A 19,816-nucleotide genomic window follows, 5' to 3' on the forward strand; every position below is an offset into this window, starting at 1 on the left:
TAATAAAGACCAAAATTAACAGTTTAAAAATTTTTTAAAGGAAGCTACAAACGCATTTTAAAGCCCAGCTAAGATTTTAAAGCTAAAGCACGAGGGTTGTGAGGTGAGAGACAGACAAGCAACAGAAAGCAGAAACCCCCAGGTTAGGCCAGCGATTCCTGGGGGCTGGCGACACATATTCTGAAGCAGGAAGCATCTTTTATAAGTAAATTTCACTGTGGGCTGTTTATTCTGAAGCTAAAACACTAACATCCCATTATTCCTAGTTCCTGTCCTTTCTTCTTCAGAGAGGTGCAGTCAAAACAACGTATTTTTTTTCTTCCACATTATATTTTCAAATACTTTGTTTTTCTTAATAAATTTAAACTAAGCATAAATTTTAGCCACGTTTACCACTTGCCAGGTGGTGTGTGTCGTACAACTGACAGAAAAGCGTATTCTTTAATATACATACAGCAAATCACAAACCCAGAGGAATGGGAGGAGAGATGGAAGTGAGTGGCGAGTGAAACTACATGAATTACTGCTGGAAAAATAAAGGAATAAAGTCGCTGTTATCTAATAAAAACAGACAGCAAGGACTACTGTCCAATGTAATCGCCAAAGCTGCAGTTTTATTTCACGGCATGATTTAACGCCGTAAGGCCGTATTTCACTCAATTTCTGTACACAGTCTGAACATTTTATATTCTGGGTTATCTCTGCAAAATTTTATGAGGAATAGACCAAAGGATCAACTTCTTTAAGTGTCACTTCAACACTTAAGGAAATTCCTACTAATGGAAAGAAAAGGATTTCACTTCAGAAAAGTGCAGAGGGAAAGTTCCACAGACTTTCAAGAATATTTTTACTTAATTATTAACTTGTCTTTCTTTTGCCTGGACACCCACTCACCTAAAGGGAATGAGAGCCATGCCTGCGCCAGCATTGTGTATAAAAGAGAAACTCCCATCTCACAAGCACAGAACTGGAGCGGTAACAGCAGCGGGGCGCAGAACAGCAGAACCACAGGGACAGAACAGGGCCACGTCTGGGGACACCAAAGTTGCAAGCTATGCACCACCGACTGAATTACTGGTAAATAAATGTACTTCCCATCACAACAAAAGCTACTCCCAGTGAGTAATCTCAAATCGAGTCATAAAAATGTTCTTTTAGGGCAAAATGTCCACTTTAGCTATGACCTCATCATCTTAGTTCCACTCTGAGCTCCAGAGTGGACCCAGGGCCAAGCAGCCTGAAGCTGTTCGAGAGCAATGAACATAAGTGTGGCCTTCTGCACTGCCTGTAACTTCGAACACTCAAGTCAGTCAACAGAGGTCACATTCTCAAAACTATGCAACAGATACTCAGAAATGGGAGCCAGCCTCAGCACTAAAATCCCCCTAGTGTGTGAGAGACGCAGTGGGTCCTTTCACAGGTACTGATATGAACACCAAAAATACACACGCTATAAACAATCTAAAAATTCAAGCATGTGCAAAGTGTTCCTAATGATTCCTGAGTAAATTTTACAAAGATTAAGTTTTAATGTATTATCTTTACATCTGCTCTGTATAACGTGCTCATTTAAGAATACTCAGTACTATCTTATTGGAGTGATTTTTTTCACATCACAGAATAAACTTTGGAAATTACAGGAAATGTTAACACATTCTAAGTTTTCTGACTGTTTAAATTCTAATGGCAAATACTTTGGAAAACCATACTTCCCTTTCTCTAAGTTAAGACAGCTTCTCTATACAAATTAACTTAGAATTTATTCTTTAAAAGTGAAAAAAAAAGAGGCAGAAGCAAAACAGTTGTTTTACATTGGTTTTGATTTTTGAGACTTTTTCCTTATATAATTAAAACTAGAAGAAAAAACAAAATGCTCTCCAGTCACTACTTACTTTCTGCTTTTTTTTTTTTTACCTTCCGCATTCTTAAAGAGTTTCTGTTACATTGCTATCAACATCTCAAAGTCACAACAAACCAATTCTTATCTAGGCATTAAATTCCAAATAGAAGCTTGCTTCATTTAATGAAAACAAACTTGTTTACACAATGTATATGCCTATCAATAATCACACAGCATTGCATAAATTAGTATTAGGATGTGTCAGAAACAAAATGAGTGCAAAACACTACAAAATTAACTTGAAAAACCCGTGATGGAAGATCCTCAAAAGTGAAAAGTCGACACACACGTCAAGATGACTCAATGTCACAGGTTAAGAACCACTTTTTCACTGATTCCGAGAGTTAAATTCTCATCTCAAAACATTACAATAGCTATAGCTGAGACAGACGTTTTAAAAAGAGCAGGCTGAACCCCTCCATCGAGGATGATCCAAACTTTTCTTTGGAGCCAACGCTGAAAATTCGGCTTTCACTGCCTACAGTGGGCAGTGTAAGTTTCCACCCAAGAAAGACGGCTAGGGGTTGCGACCAAAGACCAAAACACTCCAGCTTCGCACGCCACACACTCCTAGACTAAAGAGCAAAGGGAGCGCCCTAAAAATCGCTGACTTGTTGAACATTTTCTGAAGAAAACTCGAGCCCGAACCAGTCACTTATATTACCATTTTCATGTTAGATTTGTCCTCTGAGTGAGCTTTCTTAAGAGCATAATCTATTTGTTTGCGGATCTTTCGGATCTCAAGGCTTAGTAAACACGAGAACTTACCATCCCTGTGCCCTTGAATGCTATTAGACTCGTTTACAGCCTACAACCATATGGAAGGGAGAAGACAAAAGCAAGAGCCGCAGTCCTACAGCTCTGCTCACGGGCGAACAGAATCCTATCGTGTCCAGAGCCCCCAGGATCTGGGCGCGGTAGGTTCCCGCGTGCACCACACCCGGCAGGGAACCAGCCGAGGATGACAGAGGAACACGAATCTGTCGAGAGCGACCCCAGCCCGACCCCAGCCCAACCCCAGCCCGCGAGGAAGGGCCACTTACCTGCCAGCACGCTGCAGCCCACACCTGCCTCGCCCGCGCAGGCCGATTATCTCCGCGCCTCGCCGCACCCCGCCCCCTCCCCGTCCGGCCAATCCCGCAAGGGGCCCCCGACCCCTCCCCTGCCCCCGGGCCAATCCCACGAGGGTCCCACGCCCGACCCCCTCCTCCCTGGGCCAATCCCTCAAGGGTCCCGCGCCCCGCCCCGCCCTGTTGCGCTCCGCCCCAGACAGTCCGCTCCACCCAGCAATTACTCTAATTAGAAGTTCTCCTATCCTCACTTAGAAACAATGTACAAACCAGTCCCAACACAGCCTGCAATTCAAATGGCTTTGAGAACAAAAGCAGTCATAGCTGTAGCAATTTTCCCTCTAATTTATAGAATGTGAGGACTTTCTCTCATCGCACGTACTGTTTTGGGGTTTTTTGTTTTTGTTTTTTTAAGGTTAAGCCTCTAGCATACTTGCCATTTCACAGGGTATAAGCATCTCTGTGGAAAAATAATAGACGCTGTGAACCACAACAAAGAAAAAAAAAGTTGCCAAAAGTAAATCAAGTTTGATACCTGCCGGCAGATCATCGGTAGCAACATACAAGATGTACAGAGATATGGGAGGACTCTTTTCTCATAGTTTACAGGTCATGTGAACAAACAGGGAATAAAAACATCCAAACATTTTTTCTAGTATACACTAGTATACATAAGCATAATTCTTAATTAGTAGTGGCAGAGGTTGCTAATGGTTCACACTAAAATGAGATGAATGGATACCTGGACATGCAACGAGGAAAACACAGAACACAAATCTGGCATCTTCTTCCTCCACAGCCTTAATATTCCCACAGTGTACAACAGCCCAGTCTTGTTTCTAATTCTGCAGCAATCCCAGTAGACTAAGGTCAGGAGGCCAGATCCCAACAAAAAAATAAAAAGCTCCAACTATCAATCAGAATAACTGCTTCACGAGGATTAAGTCACAGGCAGGCATTTCTTGAAAATGCATTTTACATCAAAACCAAAAATAAACACCCCAAGATGGGAGGAACCCATTTCCAAAGGGAAATAATCAGGTTTGTTTTCCATGGAAAATTATCAGCCCATTCACTCCTAAGAATTAGACTCTTCACTCTTGTTTGAAATGCACAGTGGAATTTGTCGGATGAGTAAGACTATCCCCATAAAATAAGTCTTAAAAACAAAAGATCAAAAACAAAACCTCCTTATACTTTATTAGTCAGTACTGGTTTGATCTTTACCCATTTAGAAGAATAAACTCAGGGTTTAAGTTTATATGAACTTTTTTTTTAAAAAGTCACAGGTAATGAATACTTAATGGAAAAGAAAAAAGCAGCCACTATCCAAACTTTGCACAAAAAAATGGTTATAGAAATCTTCTCAACATGTTTCACTCCAAATCAGATTTTAATAATAAAATTTTCAGTTAAGTATATGGTATCCAGGTTCATTCCAGGCATTACACTATAATACATGTATTCTAAAACTTCTCCGTTCTTAAATGAAGAAACTCTTTAACTGTTCCACATTATGGAAATGTAATTTAGTGCCATATTTTCTTATAAAATGCCACTTTTGTTTAGTAGCTAAGTTTGTCTCTCAGCTGAACACAATTTAAAGTTTACTTGTAGTTACTGTAAATACCAAACAAGAAAATGAATTTTAAGATAAAAACAAGCAGAAAGACACAAAATAAATGCCTACTCAAATACAAGAATGCCTACTAAGTTTAAAACTTTAATGACCTGAAAAGAAAATGACATTAAGTGCTTAAGCTAAAAAAATCAGGAGCCTGGGAAATAAAAATATAAAGAGAACTCTAAACACTTGTTCTGCAGATGAAATAAACATGGTTAACAGCTGAGACCACGGGGGAGCCCTTTCAGAAAAAAGCACACAATACTTTCCCCAAACTTATCTGTTCCAAAATTCCCCACTGACTCAAGAATTAGAAATGGAAATCTCAATTAAATTAATGTGTCTGTGTACAAGACAAAACACTTCTTTTTAAATGTGAGGAACATTTGTGAGCTTTATGAATGTTCTCAAATACCTACGGGTATTGAAATTATTAAATATAATTCCTCCAAAAAAGTCTGGGTGGGAAAAATTCATGACATCTACCTCCCCAAAATAAAACACACTGCAAGGGAACAGACAGGAATAAAGAAACTTTTTACAAAATATACCGAGTGTGTTCACAAAAGCTGACATCTAGGCACACAAGCTTATGCTTTTCAAAGCAAAACAAAAACTGATAAGGCTGTTGGTCAAGTTTGTAATTTCGTTTGCAACTGAAAGGTGGAGACAGTAACCCTGTCTAAGCCTCCAACTTCTCCAGCTGAGATAAACCACCCTCATCCCCATCACAGGCAGCCTTTCTCCATGACTCCCACAGTATTTGTTTGGGGTTATGTTGGTCCCTTTCCCTTGTCGGCAGTCAGATCAGCGGGGCCTGGTCCCTGAAATGAGCTGCCCTGGAAGAACTTCACCGTCCTTCCCTGCGAGCGGGCACCGGACTAGGTCAAGCACGCGTCTCCGAGACTACCGACCACCCCAGCCACTCTCCACCGCACGTCGGCCCCTGGCGGCGCTGAGACTACTCAGTGAGGGCTACTCCGATATCCAACTCAAAACCAGAGATTATGTTTTAAGTGGGGAGAGTCTAAACCTCCCGACTCCCAGGAGAGGGCGGCGGCCGCGCAGCGGACCCCAGGGAGACCCGGCCGGGAGGGTGGACCAACGACGGTCGCCTGCGGCCCAGGCCGCCGCCAGGTCCCTACCGAGCCAGCCGCCCACCCGGGCTCGGGGCATCCCAAACCCAAAATCGGTGGCTCCCTGTAAAGTCTGTCCAGTCCTCTGTTCTGAACGCAGTGAGCAGAAACGAAGGGAGTCAGGACTGGCGAGCCACCCCGACGCAGCTTCCAGCCCCGGCCGCTCCTGATGGCACCCGCACGGCTCTGCGATGCAGCGCAACTCTCCCGGGGGTCAGGACCTTCCCGCGTGCAGACCCTCTGCTTTGGGGCCTGAATTTACACTGGCTCGCCTCCTCTGCATTCTCCGTAAAGACCAGCTATTTCCAGAAGGTGCGGTACAGCAGGAGCCCTAGAAGAGCACAAAGGCAAGGTCAAACCTAAACCACGGCCGGCCGGCGGAGCGCTCCGCTCCTCCCTCTGCGGGCTGCCAGCACCTCTAGTGCGAGCCCTCGGCCTCACCAGGTGGGTTCGCTAAACACAGCCCCAGGTTAACTGCTTACAACACTTCCCACACCTGGCACACCCTCTTCCCGGGCGACTCTCCCTTCCAAGGTCTTGCCAGACATAATTTCTGCTTCCTGGATTTCATCCCCATTAATCTCTCAATGAACTGTTCACAACCTAAAGAGAACTACTGAGCTCCCAGCTCCCTGCACACCCAGCGAGTCTCTTCTTACGCCCCCACCAGGCACAGACACTTATGAACTAATGTAACCCATCTTGCAGTGGGATCAAAGTTTCATGCTTATGCCTGTTAGCAGTGATTCTCAGCGACAAAACGATGAAAATTTGTTAAAATAGGATCAACTTTAAAAGAGAAATCCAAAGAGGATACATTGAACCCCAAACAAGACCTCACACAATTGATTTCACAGCCATTGCAGTTAAGTGTCACATCTACTTCAGGGATAAGTGTCACAGGGTGCTGCTGACAGCCTGACCACGGTGGCTCTGCCCCTGGAAAATGAAGATGGGGCTTCCCAGCAACTGTTCCTTTGTGTCATCTCAACTCTTCGATGGCCTTGGAGACGGGCAGGCACTGCCCAGGGTCTCACGCAAGGATGTGACACAGCAGTTACAACTATGCAAGAATTTCATAACTGTGTGCACTAAAACATTTTGTGTTAAAAACTGGCCATCTTTTTTTTTTTTTTTTGTCTTTTTCGTTTTTATCGGTACCAGGGTGGCCATCTTTTATCGAAGGCCCTCCTCTGAAGTATTTATAAATTACAGCACAAAAACCCCTGAGACAAATAATTCAAAAGATTGTTCCTAAGTTAATAAAATTACCATTGGATTACTCTTTGGAATACAAAGATCAGTCTCCCCCAAACTAAAATTATGAGTTAGTTGTATGTCAGACTTAGTGTCACTTGGTATCAGTAGCTGACATAGTAGATACAACAGAAAAAAGATTAAATCCCATTTAATCTAAGTAGGTGACTTTTTCTAGTTCTATCATGTGTACACACTATTTGCCCCAGTAGGCTGTAAGCCTCACAGCCACTCATCTCTAATCCAACACCCAGGCCCAGAAACTGCCCCTCTCACTGTGCTTCACCATATGGACCTCCCTCTGTGTGGGAGGCAGGATGCCGCAATCCCTGAAACCCATGAATTTGTGAGGTTACTGGGCAAAGGGTAATTAAAGCTGGAGATGAATTAAGGTTCCTGACCAGCCAACCCTCCTGACTGGTAGATAAGTGGGCCCAGTGGAACCCCACAAGGGTCCTAATAAGTAGAGAAGGCAGGCAGCAGTGAGAACCCGAGGGAAATCAGCCAGACCATGCTGGGTTTGAAGACGGAAGGGGCCCCTGGCCAAGGCACACAGATGGCTCCAAAAGCTAGAAAAAGTAAGGAAGGGGGTTCTCCTGTAGAGCCACAGAAAGAAAGGAGTGCATTGACATGCGTGGGGCGGGGTGTTAGGGACTGAAACCAGTACCTCTGCACTGAACTAGATCCCCACTTCTTTTCCACTCTTTATTTAAAGTAGAGTGTTGGGGCTGGGGATTTAGCTCAGCAGCATAAGCGCCTGCCTTGCAAGCAGGCAGTCTTGAGTTCGATCCCCGGTACTGATAAAAATGAAAAAGACAAAAAATAAATAAAGTGGAGTGTCATTAAGTTGCCCAGGCTGGGCTCAAACTTTTACTCCTCCTCCCTCAACCTCCCAGAACACGGGGATCGTAGAGATGCATCCCCACACCTGCTGATGTCAGACACCTGGCTTCAAGAATTGGGAAAATAATGCATTCGTTTTGCTTTAAGTCATTAAATTTGTAGTAATTTGTTACAGCAGCAATAAGAAACTAATATATCTATGTTCTAAATTCCTCTTATCATCAACCTCCTGCGCCTATTTGGCTTATCAACCTGGGAGAAAAGTAACATCCTTTCTAAGCTCTCAGCCACCCACTCACCAGTGTCCTCCTAGCAGGGAAGATTTCTTCCACGTCCCTCCCACAAGCCCTAAGTAGTAAGCATCTACTGGTGATCTCAGGCTCAGCTTTAGAGGCTGAAGAGTTTGCTGGGCAGGGTGAGTTGGGACAGAGGCTGGAGGGGAGGCTCATAAGCCTTCTGGGTCTTGGGTTTAACTGCCTGGCTGTGTTTACAGCGCCACTCGGGCCGGGCACAGCATGTCAATGAAACAAAGGACAAACATGAAACAGAGCGCCATGGGCAATGGCGTCTTGATCAAATCTAAGAGTGATTGGAGTTAATAAGTAACATAACCCCACCACCTTTTTCATGGCTTTAATTATTACAGCCAGTAAGAAATATTCAAGCCATCCCTGTTTCGTGATGTTTTATTTACCCCTAAAGGCTAAAGTCTTCATTAAATGCAGAAGAGTTGTGTTCAATTCGACACATGTGGTGAGATCACAGCCTGGTTTATTGTCCTTTCCTTACGCCCCACCCCCACCCCTGCAAACACAGCACCCAGTCACTCGGAGTGTGCAAAGCACAGCTGTCATCTGGCGATGCTAGAACTGTACAGTACGACCAAACTGATTTTTTAAGGACAGTCTTATTTCTCAGAAGTTTCCCTTATTCTTTCTCCCACATGTTAATCTTATCACAAAGTCATTTCCTACATCACTGCTCTAACAGAGGCTTCCTCAGCACACACCCCCCCCCAAAAAAAGTTTCACCCCTGTCTGCTGAATGGGGCTAAGTTCCTGACCAGCACAGAGCCCTCTGATTGGAGGAGCTGGACAAGATGTCCGAGCTGTAAAAGGTGGAGCCTGTTATCTACCGCAATCCACATGTCCACAAGATTAATGCCCAATACTTTTTCTCATGGTGTGGTAACTGTCAAGAACAGCCTGATTATGATATTTTTTCCCCCAAAAGGAAACAATTAAGTAACTAAATATGTTCAGGTGAACTCTTCAATAAAGAACAAACTGCAGCTCCTCACATGCGTTTTATCAGAAGAGTACGGTTTCCAGCTCATTCTGCCTGTGGAGTAGTGGTTTACATCTATCATTAGCATTACAGTCTGCAGAGCTGAGCAGGCATCAAAGGGGCCAGGATAATACAAAATCCAGACCCCGTGCCATTGCAGGAGCATGTGTGGCCTCACAGACAGGTGTGTAGGCCAGCAGGGAGTCAGGAAGGCCACTGCCTACCACTGACAGACACCGTGGAGCGCTGTGCCCCATTCCTCTCCCATGGCAGAGATGGAGACCGGCGCTGAGAAAGAGCCGGAAGCTTGGACAGAGGCATCATCAGGACAGGAAATGCACTGGGCCTAGAAACTGACACCGCTCCTTCAGAAATGCTGGTTATCACCTGGCTTTACTGTGGTTCCAAGCTGAATGCAAAGGTCAGCTTCGTGTCGGAGCATCTGCCTCATTAGCAGGACAGTGCACCACGGCACATGGCCCTCCTTCCCCCGCAGGTCTCATAGAACCTCCTGGTAGCAACACCACTCTAAGAGGGAAGAAGATGAAATACAGAATGAAGAGGCCAGGCATTACACTTCAGTGAGGACAAGACCACAGTGGCTGATTGGCTGTTGTATGTGCCATACTTGTTAATGCCGGCATCTGCCTGTGGAAAGGGTTTGGGTGGCAGAACGCCCTGGTGCTACTATGGCTTCAAAGTTCCCTCCCCAGGGCCTGGGGAAACCATTCTCTGCTCTGTTGCTGTCTGGATATCAAGACGGAGGCTAAGGTCCGTGCCGTCCTTTTAGCTCGACTTCCATGTCCTAATGCTATTCCTACCCAAATTAAATGAAACCCAAATAACATCTTCAACACACTTTAATTCTGTGGGGAAAGGAAATATGTCAATCATGCAGTAACTATAAAACTTTTAACATCCGGAAAACTGTTTTCACAAACTCTAAAGAATTTTTTAGAAAGTCAGTAATCCTAGCCTGTCATCACAACTCACTGTCCTTGACAATATATAACATCAATAGTTATTTTAAAGATCTGTTAAAATTAATACAAAAAGTAGATGAACGGCTGAATAAACAAACATGATGCCCACAGCGGGGATTAAACAAACTTGTAAAATGTGTCTGTTAATACAGCCAGCCCTAAAGCTTTTAAGAAAAATATTAATAAAAATGTTGCATTTAAATGTAGGGCAGAGCTTGCTCGAAATTCTGGTCTAGCTTTTAGTGAAGACAGACACATAAAAACACATGAATTTATCACTCAGCTGGTAACACAGAAGATTCACGACAGCAGCAGCCCTTAAGGTAGGGATGCACCCAGGGCCTCTGGTGGCTGCCTGGAGCTGAGCAGCACCATGACACCACAAGGGTCTCGAAGGGACTGGATGAACAGAACACCCAATATGGATTCTATGGACAAAAAAGGGACAATGTGAGCACTTTCTTCATGATACTTAGAAAGGCACGTAATTTAAAAGCTACAAATTATTTCTGAAATGTTCCATTGAATATTTTTGGACTGCAGCTGTATGCTGGTGACTGAAACAGGGGAGTGAAGCCTTAGCTAAGGGAGCAACTACCACACTGATATGTTATTTGCAAACAATCATTCTTAAATCTGCCGGTGCAACTTAAGTTCCCAAATTTTTATGCCAGAAGATTTGTGAGTACCTCCTTTGGACGCAGGCATAATTGTCTGACTGCCTTGCCAGGAGAGTTTAGAAAGCTAAATGACCTTCAATGACTAATCTGGGACCATGGAAGTGAGAAGCCACTGCCAGCTCCTCCTGCTGGGTCAGCAAATTAGTAGACTCTCTGGACACTGTTGTTCTAGACTAAACATATTGAATTCTTGAGAAACAGCTCTCACAGGTCTTACTTTTCACTCCTACAACACCACTTTTATTTGGGTATGTTTTGATTGATCTGCCTATTCAGGATGCAGGCTCCAGCTGCATATAAAGGGACCCAGTTGATCCTAACACTTCTTGCCATTACACTATTTTTGTGTTTGAGGAGGTGCTAGGGATTGAACCCAGAGAGCTACAGCTCTAGACTTTTTATTTTGTTGTGGCAGAGAAACTGCCTGTATCCAACACAGATGAACAGTTAGCCACACGGAAGGCTTCTTACCCAGAAGCCTTTCCCACACTGAGGGGACTAAGTTGCCCATGCTGGCCTTGAACTTGCAATCATCACGCCCCCTCCTCTTGAGTAACTGGGACTGCAGGTGTGTGCCACCCCACCTGGACTACTGTATGAGAATATTCCAAGGCATTGCACACATTACAGGCATGCTCCTGTGACTTTTGTTTGTTCAGGGGACCCTAAGTTTCTTTCAAACTTAGAGATCATCAGTCCTCCGCATGCATCTAAACAGTGCCTGGTCTAACATCGTCATTCAAACTGCCAGATTCACTAGCGGTCCCAGTAAGCCCTCCTCCATCCATACGCTCACAAGGTCGTCTGCAGATCTTCAAGAGATACTAAGCCAGGGGGCTGGGGATTTTAAGCTCAGCGGCATAAGCGCCTGCCTTGCAAGCAGGCAGTCATGAGTACCGATAAAAAGGAAAAAGACAACAACAACAATAAAAAAGAGATATTAAACCACTCCCAGGAACTGCTCCTGGCATTCCCAGTGGCAGCCAAAGCGCTGACAGGCACCCTCTGGATGGGACTTGTGCACCAGGAAATAACCTGGACTTGAGAAGCAATGAGTCCTGAGAGCTTCTACAGCAAAAGATGAGAAGGCTGATATTCGGGAAGCCCGGTGTTCGGGAAAGCACATGGTATTCTTCACAGCCTGGGCTTGCTGCTGGTAATTACAAGATGTATAATTTTTAAAATCCTTTATTAATGTAGCACTCATCAAAAGAACAGGAAGAAACTTCCTTTAACAATAAAGCCCGCTCCCTCGAGGGCATCCCCTCTCTTGCAGATCTTAGAGGAAAACATGCGCAGTGCCCTTCCGCTGCAGAAGCGCCAGTCATTCTGCAGCAACAGGCTCTGCCGTCATTTCCTAGGTCTAACACCAGAACCTCCACACAGCCAGCCACAGTCTGGATCAACAGCTCTGGTGACGAAGGGTTGTAGCTACAGATTCTGTCATTACTTTTGTCCCATGCCGCCCCCCAAAAGCCTCATGTGGTCATAGGGTTTTTTTAGAGGTGACTGACTCTCCAGTGTGTGATGCTGGGATCAGTAATTCAGTCCACTGGTAGGTCTGGCATAGTTCTGGCTTGGATTAAAGGTGTGAGTGCTGCAGCAACTCTAGGGTGCACAGCCTGCATACATGATAAGGAACAGCAAGAGTCTGGTCTCTTCGCTTGTTGCTTTTGCTATCTTGTGGGTGCCATGAACTCTTCTCCCCTGGAACACCCCTCTGCCAAGCTACCCTACCTTGAAATCAGCCAATTACGGACTAAAACCTCTATAAATGGTAAGCTAAATAAACCTTTTCTCCTTGAACTTTGGGTGCCAGATATTTTGTCTCAACAATGAGAAGAGTAAGACAGCTTTTTATCATTTTATTCAGTTTGTGTGCATGTGTGTGTGTGTATTTACAGTTGCCTAGAAACTAAAGCTCTGAAATCCCAGCCCCATGCAGGCTCAATTACAACTGCTAGAAAGCAGCGTGTTCCTCCACCACTGCCTGGGCTGGGCTCATTCCTATCCACTTCATCACTGAGTTGATGGTATCTGGTTTTCCAGAGAGTTCGCTTCAGCTGTACCATCCCTCTTGGTATAACTGGAAAGAAATGAGTGGTTTTTTCCATCCTTCTTGAATGCACTTACTCCTCCTCAGGAAATATGTTTCTTCAGGATATTATGCATAACTTTTAATGTGGGAGGCATAGACCACAGTGGCAGAGAAACGGCCTGCATCCAACACACACGGACAGTCAGCCACACAGAAGGCTTCTTACATAGAAGCCTTTCCCACACCGAGCCACTTTCATCTAAGTTCTGAGCATCCCGAACACATCGGAGGTGCACAGAGTCCACACCACGTCATCACACTCAGAGTCACAGCTTGTCCCTGGGGGAACTGGGGCTAAGGAAAGCTGGCTAAGGTGAGTGCAAATCAGGAAGTGACACCAGGCAAACCCTTAAGAAGGTGTAGCATCGCTCCAATGGGTAATGGGGCCCATTACTGAAAGAAATCGCCACCAAAGCTCTTGCACTTTGTCAAGACCACAGAGGTCTCCAAGGAGCTAAAAAAGACAGGGCAATGTCAACTCCTGAAATACCCTCTTCCCAGTCTTTCACCAGCCTCCTAGAAGTGCTGCCCAAAGGCTATTTTTCATTACAAAGTTAGGAGTAAAAAAGAAATACTAACATCCCAGAGAGAAAATTCAAGTTAAATTTGCTGGCAACCCGACCTTACTCAACATCAGTGCCTGCTGCACTGTGCTTGTTCACCCTACTCACAAGTGATAAAAGCCTGCACATGCTCCATGACTGAATGTGCCAGTACTTTTCACTTCTATATGCCACGGACAAAAATACTTTCCATGGTTATTGGTACAGCCTATCATTTTCTGTCAGTGAATTCTAATCACCCTTCTTGTTGAAATAAAGGATGACTTTTTTTTTTTTTTGGTCTTTTTTCATTTTTATCAGTACCAGGGATCGAACTCACGACTGCCTGCTTGCAAGGCAGGCGCTTATGCCGCTGAGCTAAATCCCCAGCCCCAAGGATGACTTTTAAAAGACTTTAAAATTCAGTATTTAGAAGCTGGTAAAATCCTTACCATTACTTTTAAGATCACAGTAAAGTTTAAAAGATGAGCCAAAAAAAATTACTCCTGAAACTTTATAAAAAAGCTATTCAAACTAACAGCACAGCTCTTGGGGCGTTTTAGAAAAGTACTGCAAAACCCTTGATGGTGTTGTCTACAATTTCCAAGCTAAAGAAGGACCTCACACACATCCTATGTTTACATTCAATAGCAACTTACCTGCTTCGGGTGAAAGTTTAAAGACTTGGTGCCAGATCCAAGCAAGCACACCTCAAAGGAGCACCAAGAGGTGACACAGGCCCCAGCTAGGAAGAAGAGCTGAAAGCCTCACGGGATCAAAGGGCCCAGAACCCCACCATCCCCAGGGGGACAATACTCCTTAAGTCCCAACACTCCTGGGACAGCTCTCCCTCCCTCTCTCAGCTGTGCCCAGCCCAGGCACACTTGAAACAGACATTAGTTTTCTCCACATAGTAAGAAACCAAAAAAAACAAAACCTAACCATTCTGACATTTGCTCAAAGGAATGAAATGCCACACTTTTGCTTTGTTAAGGGCAAGTAAATACGTATTTCACTTTATGGCAAACATTTTTTTCAAAGATTATAAACACCTTTAAAGAGATGGAAATATGTCCCCTCACATCTTACTATGACTTTGGTCATGTTAGGGGTAGCTACACTTAGGAATTTACATAAAGCCTAAGATATTTTTCCCCATAGGCAAAGATTAAAAGCAAGAAGGATACCAGATAAATTCTGTCTTCCTGAACAATGACTTCAAAAAAAAAAAAAAAATCACAAGATTCTATTTTCACCTTTTCAAATAATTACATTTTTAAACTGTCCTGAGAATCAGTAGTAAAATTTATTATTTTTTTAAAAAGTACCTATCCTCAACCTGAGTCTCAGGTTCAAAGAAAATGTGATCACATATAGAACTGTGGCCTCCTAAAGGAACCCTCAACCACCAACAACGCTTTAATAAATCATCTTAATCACCAAACAGCAAAAATCTGGGGAGATTTAAAACACAAATATTCATAAATCCTTTACGTTCCAGAAGGTTCAGTGTTGACCCTTATCACACAGCCTCTCCTCGGAGTCTGCAGCCGCCACCCTCAGAGCCATTCTACAGGTGGGTGTCAGAAAGCACATGGCGGAATTCAAGTCTGGGAGAAATGAATGGTTACAGCTGGAAAGGGTGCCTGCTTCTCTACTAACGAGCAAGCTGGGCTGCGGGGAACAAACTGTCTAAAAACATCATTTGAACCTGGTGTCGAAGGAATTTATTTTAAAAACAGCAAAGCGTGATTACCAAAAAAATTCCTTCAATAATTTACTACCACCTTAGATACCCAGGCTTTAGATCTTCAAGATGTTCCAACTGATCATGACCTTGAGTCAATCTCTTAGCTCTCGTGGCTCCTACAGTATGTGTAACTGGACTGGATGTTTCAAACACACTAATAATTAGACCTGGTCTCAGGAGGAAAGTGCTGTAATCAGTGTAAAAAGTGTCCTTCTTCCAAACTGTTAAACAAGGTACTGGGTGTACAGGGTATCTTCCCACCGTTCTCTGCTCGTCACAAATTCAAAAACCTATGAATCAGTCCAGTCCTTAAGCATCAGGGATAGGCCTCTTCCCAAAGCTCCTCTTCCTGAGATCTATATTACATTACCAAACAGTATCTGCTTTCTCTTGGTATGACTCATGTCACATCTGAGACTGTCAGCTGAAGAGAGCTAAAAGCATAACTGTTCCAATTCTCCCCATTTGAAATACATGGAAATTTACTGCTTGCAAACAGTTGCCTTTAACCCACATAAAGACCACAAAGCCAAATGAGTCCTCGAAGGCCACAATGTGAGAGTTCAGGAAAATGATCACTACCCAAGTAGAGTTTCAAGACTCTCTCACCTTTACTTTCAAACTATTTCAACCTCGGCGCTCGTAGATGTCTGCCTTGCTTATAATTCTCAAATTATAAGGAGCATGGCCTCCCAATTCTCTATCTGGCCTATATCAAAACTCTGCCAGCTTGGTGCGTCCTTTCACACCCTGGTGCTCACCCACCTCTTCAACTTTTAGTGCAAAAGAAAGGAGAAATGGGAGGGGGTGGCATCTGGATCCACTGTCCCTGGTCAGGGAGCTCCTTTCCCAAGACACTTGTTCAAAAGTATGATGAAAATACACTGAGGAACTCACCACTGCACTGTGGCTCTGCCAGGAAATAGCAAGTTTCCCTCATAACTGAAAAGTCCCTTGAAAATCAAACTGCTAACCAGAGTCAGAGCAGGGACACATCTTTGACATGCCACCTAGAGCACAGCTCTCCCATCTTTCATGGGGTCCTAAGAGCTGACAGCAAAGCAGGGACGGAGAACAGCATGCAAAATTTTTTAAATTGCCAGCGAGTTAAGCAAGCAATGTAATTTGATATTGTGAATTCCATTTTCCATCCACCAAATTTAAATGAATTTGGAGCATTTAGCTTCTGAATATGCAATATGATTTCTGCGATTTTTCATACATAGACTTATTATGTTATTTCATACTCCACCCCAAGTCCATAATGTCACAAAATAAATACCAAAAAGCCTGTATTGTGAAGATTGGATTTAAAGTTCCTATTTCTAAATACCAAAAACTTCTTACATGACCTATCTGGCAAAAGGTATATTAAATGGGATAAATCTATTGTTAAATATAGCATCAAATAATTGATCTAACATTTCATCTTTAATTAAAGGAAAACTTTAATTCTAGAATTGTACCTTCAGTAATCTAAGTTAACATGAAGAAGAATCATGACTTCATAAGCATAAGAACATGCTTATGACTGATAAGCAGGACCACAAATGTACATGCCTTCCAATTCTGGGTTTGTTTGTTTGTTTGGCTGGTTTTTTTAATCGTCTTTCAAACAAAGGTAGAGAAATATGACAGAGAAAGAAATTGGGTGAACTGGTTTTGCTGGTAAAAGAAGTCACCTGGTCAAGTAGGGGAGGTAACGAGAACAACAGAGATGCTTGGTACTTGGAGGACATGAGGCTCCTGAGTGGACAGGTGGTGAAGGGAACAGAGGAATCAAAAGGAGAGGCAAGCACGGCGCGCTGGAAGCTCAGGCAGGAGGATTCCAAGTTTCAGCCCAGGGCAAGAAAGCCTCACGCTGTCTCCAAATTTAAAAAATGAAAAATGGGCTAGAGATGAACTACCTGGGTCTGATCTTCACTATTACATAGACCAAAAGCAAGAGAGAGAGAGAGAGACAGAGACAGAAAGACAAGAAAAAGGAAAAGGCAGGAGAGATGACACAAGGCCACCCCAGCCTCACCCCCGATTCTGGAGCCTGCAGACTGCTCCATGACCTCGTGGTAAAGAGCTGCCTCTGAGATTAGCAGCACACTGAAGCAACACTATTCTTAGCATCTGTGTTGGCTAAAGTTGCAGGAACCTTCCCCAGCTGTGTCAGGTGTGCCTCCAACTGCACTGTTTCCAAGTGAAATCTCTCAGGACGGTACGTGGGCACCCTAAAAGAGCTGCTGTAACATGAACTCTCATGCTCCGGGACGTGGCACAGTCTTAGGGAAATCCCTGTTCTTCCCACTCTGCATACTCGTGGCTACCCCCCTACCTTCACAGAAGACCTCTGGGTACATTTCAGGGCAGCATGTCCTATAAAGGCAGCCACAGAGGACAGAGGAGGGAATGACAGAAATCACTCCAGCTCGACTTCATTCAGTCATATATGCACAGCACCTGCTTATGTCAGAGCCACCTTGTTATTCCTGAGTCTCTCCCAGCATTCACGAGTTATAAACTTGTCTCTGCTGCAGTTGAAATAGGTTAGAATGACAGAGTGCTAGGAGGGGACTCCCAAGCACAATGCAAGCTGCAAGGGCACCAGCTCTGCGGGTGACAAGTCTCCGGCTCATCCCATGAGCATCCCAGGCAAGGGTGCACTAACTACTGCCCTCCCCTGGCCCTCTGCAGAGGACACTTTCTCTTGGTTTCACCCTGAGGCTTCCATTTTAGTAACACCTCCTGATGGCTCGATTTACCTAATGGAGAGAGAAGCTTTAAAATTGGTGCTGCAGAACCTGTATCCCTTCCCCGAGAGGTGCAAGCACCACTCTGGTCTTAAGGACAATTTTCTGATGGGCTGTGAAAGGGCTCCCTGTCTGCCTGGCTCCTAAGGGTACCCCAGCCCCTATGGAATGCCTTCTTGGCCCCAGCACCCCAGGAGCGCACCTATAGCTGGGGACGGGTCCCCCAAACAAAAACTAGAAGCAGCCAGCCCAAGCTGTCCAAGAGCAGTGGAGCTTTCTGGGATGAACAGGGTGAAGCGTGTTTTGAGGCCCATGCAAGTCCCACTGGGGAGTTCCTGGGGCCTGAAGTTGGTTGGCGTCCCTGGGACATGTGCCTTGTGATCATGGCCCTTTCCATGTTATGGTTAATGTAACAGGATGAGAGAAACCACAAAGTACAAAAGCTACAGGGGACTGAGCCACGTATTCATGCCCCCTGTAAGCACTAGAAAAAGACATCTTTAGCAGAAACACATGTAATCAAAAGCAAGGGTGGGGGCTCTGGAAGATCAAAGCCCCTCAGTTGTGGCGCACGATCCACAAACAGGATAATCCCCCAGATATCTGGGACCAGGCAAGAGATGAGGGAGCAAAGCGTGCTTGCTTGTTTGAACTGGGATACGTTTCCTTCAAAAGGGAACACAGAATGACATAATCCAGCTACAGTTCAGGAAGCTTACGGTTTAATCCTCCCCACTCTGGAGGCTGGGCTCAAACGGCTCTGAGGTACACAGGTGAGCTCCAGCAGCACCGACTCCTTCCGAGGGAGACCCCACAGCCCCTTCCTCCTCCAAGAGAGCAGGGTGACCTCCTGCTCCCCTGCTGGCCCCTATCAGGGCATCTACCCTGTGTTGGGCCCCTATGCTATGCTGCTGCCATCAGGTACCAGTTTCTGTAAAACACTGCAAGGGACTCAATGTCTTCTCACGTTGAAAGGGAGACCTAGACGGTGCCATGTCCTGACATCCTGCATACACGGGAAGCACCCAGCCAACAGATGTCCCACTACAGATGTCTGTGAGAGTAGGTTTCATGGAGCTCTTCAAACTAAAAAGAGTAGATGGCTGGAGAGCCAAGACAGAAAGGTCCGCCGATCTCATTTCACTAAGTCCACACAGGTAAAAGCTGTGCAACCTACCGACTGCCAAAATAACCAGTGTCCGTCACCCACACACATTTGTGCTGGTGACTTCACTGGAGTCCATGTTGGGGGTACCCCACACTTTCAGATTCCGCCCAGATCGACCTAGCCAAGGGGGGGTTTTCATCAACTTAGAAAGCAAGAAGGTAGGGAATCATCAGCCAGGTCAGATGATAAAATACGAATACCAGAGAAGAGGCAAAGAAAGCATCAGTTATACTTCTTTCAGGATTCAATTATGCCACTTTGAAGTTCAGGATATTTGCATTTTAATAAAAGCCAGAAAGCAGGAGACAGCTATGTAACGGCATATTTCTTAGAAATAGGTTGGGAGTATCCATTTCAGTGTAACCCTCAAAGTAGAACTGGAACAGCCCTACAGTTAATCGCCGCAGAGGGGCTCATCTTCCATAATTTCCATACTGTGACTATAAACTAAATATACCCACTGTGAGGGTGACTGGTAGTCCCCTCAGATCTTGTAATGGATGTCAGCTTGATTCACATTCAGAGAGGAGGAAGAAACCCAGGACGGTGGCTGCCTTTTTACACTGATGGTCCCACACAGAGTCAGAGGAGGAGGAATCCATAAACCTCCCTCCCAATCCTGGGCGATATGGCCATGAGCTCTGTCTGCCCTGCATTTGTAAGTCTTCTCCATGCATGGGACATGGGACTCTGCTGAGGTTTACACGACCCTGGAATTAAAGAGTTAGAGTTGCATT

The 19,816-nt window shown here is 44.7% G+C and overlaps 1 protein-coding gene and 1 long non-coding RNA gene across 18 annotated transcripts in view; both read right to left on the reverse strand.

Moving 5' to 3' along the window:
- Nucleotides 1-19,816, reverse strand: part of Aopep (aminopeptidase O (putative)) — a 383,307-nt gene that overhangs the window by 59,506 nt on the left and 303,985 nt on the right. For 9 of the 17 annotated variants that reach the window (XR_010040447.1, XR_010040448.1, XM_063229043.1 and 6 more), the window contains one exon: nt 5,993-6,061. The exons of the other annotated variants lie outside the window; for them this stretch is intronic. Coding sequence is in view for 7 of the 9 variants with exons in the window: in XM_063229043.1 (XP_063085113.1) it covers nt 5,993-6,061 (69 nt within the window). In the remaining 2 variants the exon portion in view is untranslated. The remainder of the gene's footprint in view (nt 1-5,992; nt 6,062-19,816) is intronic. 17 annotated transcript variants of the gene reach the window in all.
- Nucleotides 9,991-19,816, reverse strand: part of LOC134471099 (uncharacterized) — a 30,428-nt gene continuing 20,602 nt past the window's right edge. The window contains exon 2 of the long non-coding RNA XR_010040455.1: nt 9,991-19,789. This is a non-coding gene — a long non-coding RNA (uncharacterized LOC134471099). The remainder of the gene's footprint in view (nt 19,790-19,816) is intronic.

The sequence above is a fragment of the Cavia porcellus genome, unplaced genomic scaffold (assembly GCF_034190915.1).
Source record: "Cavia porcellus strain 051 isolate PalLab524CR breed Dunkin Hartley unplaced genomic scaffold, mCavPor4.1 scaffold_17, whole genome shotgun sequence".
Lineage (NCBI taxonomy): Eukaryota > Metazoa > Chordata > Mammalia > Rodentia > Caviidae > Cavia > Cavia porcellus.